The following is a 9,899-nucleotide window of genomic DNA, read 5'->3' as shown; positions in this document are numbered from 1 at the left end:
ACAATTTCCGCAGAATGCCTGTTTCAAAATAGGACTGCCTCCTATTCTACCCCAAAGGGTTAGTTAAAATGCAATGCCAAAGGATTAGTTAAAATGCATTGCCAAAGCGTCAGTTAAAATGCAGTGCCAAAGAGTCAGTTAAAATGCAGTGCCAGAGGGTCAGTTTAAATGCAGTGCCAAAGGGTCAGTTAAAATGCAGTGCAATGGAGTGCCTCTTTCAGTAGTCACGCTCTTGTAAAAATCATGAGTGAAAATGCATAATTTGATGCACTTCCAGATCACTGGTACATATCATTTAACTGCCTCTTTGGAGGAAAACTTTTTGCTGGGTAACTAATAAAGTCTGTGTTACACTTTTACAATTTCTCGTATGATATATTGTCCCCTCTTTGCTCATATTGGTATATTTTATCATTTTTGTTAAAAAAGTGTCTAATGAAAAAAATAAATAATTGTATGATTTCCAAATAACTTTACCCTGCGTTTACATATGACAGGACAGTTCAGTTCATGTATTGATTGTCAAAACCCCAAAACTTGCCTGCGTGACGTAAGCGTCCAGGCAACTGCAAAAACAGTTGTAAAATTATGAATGAAAATCAACGAATTCCATTTGTTTTCCGTTCACATATTTTGTTTTTGTTCATGTTCATTTGTTTTCAACGCATTTCAATTATCATCTTCTTTTTCACTAAAATGTCAAAAATTTGTTAACCCGACTGTCTGTGAAAAAATGATGGAAGGCTGGAAGACAGCCGACAAATGTATGTATGTGTTAGTAATTCAGAGTTGTATTTGATGACAAACTGTCTGGTGTAAACGCCTAGTTAAGGTTTGGCCCATGGTACAATAACAAAGGTAGATGCCTCAGCCCAGCTGGTCGAATTTAAAACGTCAAAAAACTAGGAATTCGCCATGAAAAATCAAAACAAAAAATCATATGATTCGGTAAGTAAGGGGTAGTTTACACTATATGTAAATGTCATATGACACGAAATAAAAATATTCCATATCTACCCACGGAGGCAATGTGGAGACGTAGTTTTTATACATTTTTGCTGGTGTGGATGCACAGAGTAAATCGCGTAAGGAAAATCTCCAATATTGTACATATTAGCGAATATATAACGATGGGAAATTTCATGTCATATGACATTTACATATAGTGTAAACTACCCCTAAGAGATAGCATGTCTACACTTTATAGACAAACACAAGCGATAAAAAGAGACGACAAGAGACCATTTGGCGAAAATTTTGACAGTTTACATTACAAAAAAGTTGCTTTGTTGTAACAATTCGCCGATGCATCTACCTTTGTAATGGTACCATGGTTTTTTGTTTTGATTTTTCATGGCGAATTCCTAGTTTTTTGACGTTTCAGATTCGATCAGCTGGGCTGAGGCATATACCTATTTAATTGTATCATGGGGTACACACACCCCTGTACTCGCAGATTATGTTTTGTTTCTTTATTCATTGCGTATTTTTTGCATTTTCTTTCATTTTATTTTCTCCGCCGGCAAATAAACAACAACGCATACATTTGAATTAAAAACTTTTGTGATGAAAAATAAATTGAACTAAAAATTATCTGTAAAAATTAATAAGTGATTCAATTAAGTATTTTGCCTCTTTAGAAAATTAAAAAATTTCAATAAATTCGTCTAAAACCATCAAATTAACCCCGCGTTTACACATTACAGGAAAGTTGGCTTCATGTATTGATTGTCAAAATCCCAAAAGTTGCCTGTGTGACGTAGGCGTCCGACAACTGCAAAAACAATTGTAAAATTATTAAAGAAAATCATCGATTTATTTTTGTTTTCCGTTCACATATTTCGTTTTTGTTCATGTTCTTTTGTTTTCATCACATTTTAATTATAAGCTCACTTATTTTTACAAAAATGTTAAAAATTTTTTAACCCGATTGTCTATGAAAGAATGTATGTGTTAGTAAATCAGAGTTGTATTTGAAGAAAATTGTCTAGTGTAAACGCCTAGTAATGGTCAAAAAGTGTAATATTTGTATGTAGTATGTTTGTGGATTTTTTAATATCCAATATCTTCAAGAACCGCTGCGAAGGCTTAATGGTCTTGCAGATATTCGCAAAAATTTATAACAACACAAACTATTTTACCTCAAAAAAGTATTTTGCCTTTTACATATTTTTTTGAGAAAATGGCATTTTTGTTACACGCTAAAGATTTTTTAGCAATCTTTGGAGATTATAACATTTTACAGCCGTTTCGGAACCAGTTCCACCATCTTGCGACATGTTGTCACGGTTATTTTCCCCAATTTCCCTACTTTATTTTCTTCGACAATAGCTTTCACGACTTTTACACATTTTACCCGAAAATCCGTTTCCGTACACAAAAAAGTTGTAAAATGTTCACTTCTCTTTAAACAAAAAAAGGCGCTGAATGACGCTCTCTTTAAAAGCTTTTTATGTATTGTTTACATTTACGAAATCCACTCGATTTCACCTGTCAATTCCTTTGCGTATACGTCAAATGAAAACTCATCTGAAATCAATTGGATTTCATTTGACGTTTAAGCAATGGATTTGACAGTTGAAATCGAGTGGATTTCGTAAATATAAACGTAGCATTACTCGACAAATTTGAGCGTGTAAAAAATGGTAACATGGATGCCGGCGTCTGATTGGCTGGTACGCCGACTTTGACATTTGTTCCAGCTTTTTTGACGTTTTTTCTATTTCTGCGTTCCCGAACTTTTTGAAAAAACTTTTGTGTGACAACAATTTTTCTCTCTTTCTCTCTTTTACGAGTTTTACTATTAAAAAGTACGGGAACAAAGCAAATATGTTACAATAATTTTGGTCGTTACCGACATTAATCTCTAAAGCTGAAACACATCCAACGCTTGAGTAAAGTTTTTTGTCTTTTCTGCCAATAGTTCTCGCGTGTGCAACGAATTCCAATTGATTACCATGTACAACACCAAATGATGCACCCTCAAAACTCACATCAGCTGCAACGAAAAAAAAAAAACATCAGCGAAAAACGAACAGGAAAGCAGAAGAACACAAAAAATATATTGATAAATGGGAAACAATTTGAAACCGACTCCGCTACAACAGCAGCAACAATTGCTTGTGACTAATACTTGTTAAACAACCGCAGGTACCAGAACAGAATGCAACAAAATACCTAATAGCCACCGGTATCACCCCAAATGATAAAATCCGGGGCAATGGATCCCCTGAAAACACTATTCTTATGAATTCAAGCAATTGCAATAGCAATTTTTCCTTTTCCTCCATGATATCGAAAAAATAGTAAACAATAGTAGATTCTTGCAGCACTGGAACAGAACATAAAATACATTTATTATTTGTGTAAAACATTAAAGCATTAAGAACTTTATTATTGCTCTTTTTCAGAAACTGCAAGAAGCTACTATTTTTTGTTATCGGAAAAAATAGTAAAAATTAGTATATTCTTGCAGCACTGGAACAGACCATATATATGCTCTGTTAGATTCTTGCAGTTCTGGAACATACCAATTAACACAAATTATAAAAATTCTACATTAAATTTAATCGTGACTATAAAAAAGGTTTGAACCTTTGCTATGGCTTGCCCAAATTTGTCTTTTGTAAACGACGGGTAACAAAACTATCGATAACTACGAATTTCGGAAACCCTACATCGTATTTGTTACTGTAAAACCCTACTCCTCCCTTTGTTTTGATTCCTGTATTTTATCGGCTGTTTTCTCAGTTTTCACGTAATTCTTCATTAGTGTATTTCGTGGATTTCGTGGCAATTCCAATTCCTCCGTTGATTCATTTATTGAAACTTGTCCAGAAACTTGATAATTCTAAATTATGGATTTGGAAAGTGAAAGAGTCTTAAAATTAATATTTCCTGATGGTGTACCAGGTTTGTATAACATTTTGTAAATATACCACTAATTAACTACAAATCACTTACAGAAAATCTTGCCGATAACCCAGAACTTTTCAATTATCTCAACAAATTGGGTTCGTATAAAGTCGATCAATTGAAGAAAGAACAAACACGTCTGGCCGAGGAAACCAAACATATTGTAGAGCAAACCCAAGATTTGGCTATTTCAAATTATAAAACATTTATCAAAACAGCAGAAAATTCACGTTCGATTTATAAAGAGTTCCAAAAAGCCGAGACACAAGTTAGTACCGTAGTGGAAAAACTTCCGGAGCTAAGTGAAAAATGTGAAACATTCCTTGAACATTCGGTGGAAATTAATGAGCAGCGACGACTCAATTCGATAACATTGAAAAAGAATGCTCAACTTTTGGAGATATTAGAGCTGCCACAATTAATGGAGCGTTGTATTCGCGAGGGACGTTATGAAGAAGCCCTTGAATTGGCTGCCTATGTACAGAAGATGGGTGAAAATCAAGGTCATATCCTAGTTGTTAAGGTAAGTAAGAAATTTCGGTTAAATAGTTTCTTATTTCATATTTATTTTTCTGTTTTATAGAGTATTGTCCATTCTGTTGAATCGTTGTGGCACACAATGCTGGTCCAATTGGTGGCCCAACTTCGTACGGATTTACAATTACCCAAATGTTTACAAATTGTTGGTTATCTGCGACGCATGCAAGCCTTCGGCACCAATGAGTTGAAATTGAAATTTCTACAAGCAAGAGATGCTTGGTTCACTGCTTCGTTGAAGGCTATACCTATGGATGATGGTAAGAGAAATGTGTGATTATGTTCACAGTTTTAGTGGGCATGTCTTAAAATTGTGAGGTCCTTGTATCTTGGGTTGTTTGTATCGGAGTTTTCAGTAAAGGTAGAAGTTAAACAGTTCCTGAATTGCACATACGACCGGCTTTTATAGATATAAAAGATAATCGGTCCATTCAAGAGAGGCCGTAGATTGTATTTTTCTATCGCGTTGCACTTATATTCGCTGACCGCACTGGCACCGCAAAGCTCACCACAGACCGACCTATCGCGTTATATGTGGTAAACAAGGTTTCTTTATCTGCACCTCAAGTACTGCCGGCTAGGGACTTGAGGACCTTGTTCCTGCATCAATGTTTGTCGCAGACAGCTGTGCCGTGCGCGGACGTCATACTGTCGAATGTGACCCAGAATTTTGGGGTTGTTTGTGGCCGGAATTCTGCTACCATCGACGATGATATTCAACTCTGTTCTCATCACTACCGTCCATTTGGTGAACAGAGTGGCCGCATAGAAAATTGTGGTAAGATCGGGAAGGCATCTAACGCCATGATCGTAAGATCATCCTCATACGTTACGATATCGATGCTGTCTGAGGTTAAACAGTTCCGCAGATATCATCCCACATTGGGACTCCCTGTTTCACTCCACGGGGTTTGGAATTCTTGTTCCTGAATTCCACCTACGACTGGCGTCCACCCATATAATTGATTACTTAAGGTTTCAAGCTTGGCCGGAGGGTTGTCTGATCAATGTCCTCAAACAGGCGTAGAGTGTCTGACAGTATCAAAGACTACTGATAAGTCAAGCGCCACCATCACTGTTCTATCACACAGCTTGCACTGGTTGAGTCCTTGTCTAATATGTGTGTAGATGGTGTGCAGTGCTGTTGTCGTGCTGTGCTGCTTACGGAACCCATGCTGATGATCGGCAACTGGATAGCTATTTCTAACGGTGGGGAGGAGTAAAGCCTCAAGAGCCTTTGCTACGGGCGACAAAGGGAAATCGGTTTGTACGATTTACCTTTGATGGTATCCGTGCTCGGCTTCAGTAGCGGGACCACCCTGCCCAGACTTCCAGACTTCGGGAACGATGTGGGTGGCCAGCGACAGATTGAGAACTTTGGTGAGATACTCGACTCCCGGCTCATCCTGCTTATTACCATGCAGATTCCAACTGGACCCAATGCTTTGGATAATTCAGCGTTCCTGATGGCATTCCAAACATCATCCATTGTAAATAATGGTGGTTCCTCCTCTACAGAAAGAAATCTAATGCGACGTTGTACTCTTCTTTTCGCCCTGTCACTCCCGGGGTGCTCGACAAATAACTTGCGCACCTCTTCGGATCATTCAGCGTAACGTCGCCAAACGTAACTGAGGTCCTATCTTCCTTCTTTCTCACTTATTACGACTCCAATGTTGTAACTCTTCAGGTGACATAGACACATGTTGCGCTTACGCTCACCGACCAACCTGTTAAATTCCAATGTCAGGTCCCTGATTCTGGGGTCACTGGGGTCACGACGAAACTCATCATGCTCATTTGCCAATCTGCTCCTGGAAAATATGATCTGACTTGGGGTATTCGACCTCGGAAAGTCCTCTCTGCTACCCGAAAATTAGCAGGGTTCGTTAGATCTCTGCCGGTAATTAGTGAACTCCCTATACTAGGCCAATTACCTTTCCCATGATTGATGAAAGTGCGACGTTCAGAGGTTATATCTGGTGAACTTTGTTCTGGTAGGGACCTTCTCATTGTCCGTGCAACACGTAGAGCTATCAACCTGCTCAGCCAGAACTATATCCGTCTGGTCGTTTCCGAGGATCGAATGTCACAACTAATGATGAACATTAAAGTCTCCTACGATCAGTCTGTCGCATGACCTTCCAAAAGCGAACTAATGTTGGGTCTATAGGTCGCCTGGGAATGTCGTACTCTGACCACGAGGACGATTCACTGGGGCTGTGTTCACGCAGCATACATCAACATAGTCCGTCCCGGTCGTAGTCCCTCGCTTGAACGAATCCAGAAGAACCTCTGGATTCAAATATCTCACCGATATTTGAGTGTGGTGTGACCGGAGTGACAAACAGCCGTGCGATTGAATGTGGTGATAAAGGGGTGACGTCAAGCGGACAAGTCTGGAGCAACCCAAAAACTGTAAAAAACAGAACACATCGAAACTGGTCAGGGGTTTTTTCTCAGTCCCGCCACGCATCAAAAGAATCCGAAGCTGACATCTGGGAATATGCCAAAACAGAACAAGTAAGAACGGCGTTAAGTTCGGCCCGGCCCGGCCCGGCCGAACTTGTTATACCCTCCACCACGAGTTGTATTGAAGTAAAACTGAACAATTATTTTCCTTTCGTTTATGAAGAAGACAGTGTGGCAGACTTTCAAAATACCGAAATTCGGCAGGTACCGTTTTATGGGGGCTACATTAAGGCGGGGACCTGTACCGACACATTTCTGGGGGCAAGTTTTTTTTTACCAACAACGAAGACTAAGTACCAAATTTCAGCCATTTCGGTGTGATAATGAAGTTAAAACCTTAAAAATACCGAAAATCGGGTAGTACCGTTCTATGGGGGCTATATCAAAACCTGGACCGACATAACCTATTTGCAATACCAAACATCCTAGGAGTAATAGAAACTTGTACCAAATTACAAAGCTCTATCTTAAAAATTGCGAGCTGTATCTTGATTGCAACAGATGGACAGACAGACGGTCATGGTTATATCGGTCATGATCAAGAATATATACTTTATAGGGTCTCCGATGAATATTTCGATGTGTTACAAACGGAATGACACTGGGCGAAACTCGCGTGTTGTGTGGTTTCGGTTCAACCTGTGTCGAGCCCCTTGTCGTGGGATATTAATTGTGCTTGGTGTACCTGATGTAAATAAAGCACGTTCTTAATATTTGGGAAGTTTTCTACTTATGATCGAATTTGAGTGATGATACAAGTATTTCATTCATGTAATGCCGATAACGTCTGCTTCGAAGTGTGACAATATCACAATATCCAGTGCCATCTATATCTGAATTAAAAATGTTATGTATTTCGAAATATACAGGTTATTGTATTCGCTAAGTTCGAATTTATGGTGGGTGTCTATTCTTACTATGAATCGTTACGCTACTAGACATCGCTAGAGGGCACTGTACAGTTTATCTAATATGAACTTTATAGCTACTTTATAAGCAAATATTTTTTTTCCAAATCTAATTTCAGCTCAGCAACACCTTACCAAAACTATTGAAGTTACGCGTGTTAATCTCTTTAACATCATCACTCAATACAAGGCTATATTTCCAGAAGAAGACAATATGGCGTTACCACAAAACGACAAACCTCTGCAGGGTGTGAGCTGTGATGGAGAACGTCTATTCCAATCTTGGTTGCATGAGAAGGTAAGTCAATTTGGCATGCTATGGCATTATCCATTCAGATCTAACAAACCCCATATCTCCCTCTTTTCTAGATTTCTGATTTTTTGAAAACTCTGGAAATGGATTTACAACGTGGCATTACTTCCTTCGATACCGTGCTGGGACAATGCATGTACTTTGGCCTTTCGTTTAGTCGTGTTGGTGCTGATTTTCGTGCTTTGATGGCTCCGATTTTTGTGCGCGTTATCAAAGAGAAATTCTTCAATGCCATCAGCAATGTCAACGGGCAATTCGAGCGGGAACTGGAAAAATACACACTTCTAAATAAAATAACAGTACACACCAGGTCAAGTCAGGCGGCGAAGAATGAAAATAAGGACATTGAATCATATTCTCCACCAGAAACCCTATTGGATTTCCATCCATTAGCTGCTCTGTGTAATGGCTACTTAAATGCCCTCAACGATTTGCGACTTTGTGCGCCCACAGCATTGGCAAATGACGTAACGCTGTCGTTGCAGCAATCACTGGAATTGGTAGCTAAACGTATTCTAGCCTTTTATCGTCAGGAACAACAGGCTTTTACTACAAGTGAACGGGAGACTTTTTCAAAGTTATGCTATTGTTTTGCCCATGAAATGATACCCTATTTACAACGTTGTATTCATGCCATCTTCCCCACGACAGCATTGTGCAGTCATTTAGGTGTGAATCTGAACACCTTGGAAAATATGAAAATTACATATTTGCAACAAAAGGAAATTTTGGAACCACTAAAACATTTGGTGCCAAATAAAATTGAAGTTATGACGAAATCGGAGCCACCAGCTGCTAAGATGGAAGGAACGAATGTTGCTGTCACAGCAGAAGGTTAAACTAGTTGTGATGTGCTTCTTATTTTCATGTTGATGTAATTATGACGAAATTTTTCTAGTATTTAATCACTTAGTAAGAATAATATATCATTGCAATATTTCTTAAATATATCGATAGTACATTTAAATAGGACATGTTTTAAGATACTTTTATTAATATTGAGTGGTATTGTGTAATGCAAGAAGCTGAACTATACATATGATCAATAAAATTACAGGTAAGGCTAGGTTTAAGGATGCGCAGTCACCAAAAACAGTGACCACTTCAATCCCACCGCGGCGGGTTCTTCGATACCGTATTGACCCGTTGCCATACAACATACAAGACCAAAGGGCTGCTATACGAAAAGAAAAGCCATCCGATGCAAGGAATCACACGGTGCTCTTAAACCAAATTTAAATGAAAAGAGCTTACAACTGGGAAGTTTTTGCGGATTCTGAAACTACAATGTTCATAGATGAGGAAAATCAAAAAACAAAAAAATCGCCGGAGCGCTTTTTAAATAAATCGTGGTCAAAGATCACATTTTTAGGATTTTTAGGTTTTCACGAGTTTGCTTGGACACTGAAAGTCCCATCGAAATGGAATTAGAGAATATTGTAGCTGTAGAAATTCTCTACAAGATTGACCTTTATGATATTTTCGTAGGTTTTACCATTTATGAGATATAGAAGTTCAAATTGTGACAATTCACTGACTGTATCGCCTCCTTATAAAAAATGTCATGAACGGTGCGCCTTAGTTAACTTTAAGTAAAAACCGCGTATACTTGGAAGTTTTTGCGGATTCTGAAACAGCAATATTCATAGATGAGAAAATCCAAAAACAAGAAAAAATCGTTGGAGGGATTTTTAAATAAATCGCGGTTAAAGTTCACATTTTTTTTACCCTCCACCATAATATGTCATTCCGTT

The 9,899-nt window shown here is 38.3% G+C and overlaps 1 protein-coding gene across 1 annotated transcript; it reads left to right on the top strand.

The window, feature by feature from the left end:
• Positions 1 to 3,559: 3,559 nt before the first annotated feature.
• Positions 3,560 to 9,117, top strand: Cog8 (conserved oligomeric Golgi complex subunit 8). The gene is made up of 5 exons (XM_073966048.1): positions 3,560 to 3,912; positions 3,966 to 4,438; positions 4,499 to 4,712; positions 7,952 to 8,130; positions 8,202 to 9,117. The coding sequence occupies exons 1-5, from the start codon at positions 3,858 to 3,860 to the stop codon at positions 8,982 to 8,984; spliced, it is 1,704 nt and encodes a 567-aa protein (XP_073822149.1). The 5' UTR covers positions 3,560 to 3,857; the 3' UTR covers positions 8,985 to 9,117.
• Positions 9,118 to 9,899: the final 782 nt, after the last annotated feature.

Source organism: Musca autumnalis, unplaced genomic scaffold (assembly GCF_047663935.1).
Source record: "Musca autumnalis isolate F117 unplaced genomic scaffold, ASM4766393v1 scaffold_2, whole genome shotgun sequence".
NCBI classification, from domain to species: domain Eukaryota; kingdom Metazoa; phylum Arthropoda; class Insecta; order Diptera; family Muscidae; genus Musca; species Musca autumnalis.
Note: the sequence above shows the minus strand (reverse complement) of the source record. Positions and strands in the feature narration are given on the sequence as shown.

Excerpts from the sequence above, each read along its gene's own strand:
- Cog8 (XM_073966048.1), top strand. The coding sequence starts at position 3,858 with ATGGATTTGGAAAGTGAAAGAGTCTTAAAATTAATATTTCCTGATGGT. Across the intron at positions 3,913-3,965 it reads ATTTCCTGATGGTGTACCAG|AAAATCTTGCCGATAACCCA; the intron begins GTTTGTATAACA and ends AATCACTTACAG. Across the intron at positions 8,131-8,201 it reads AATCTTGGTTGCATGAGAAG|ATTTCTGATTTTTTGAAAAC; the intron begins GTAAGTCAATTT and ends CCTCTTTTCTAG.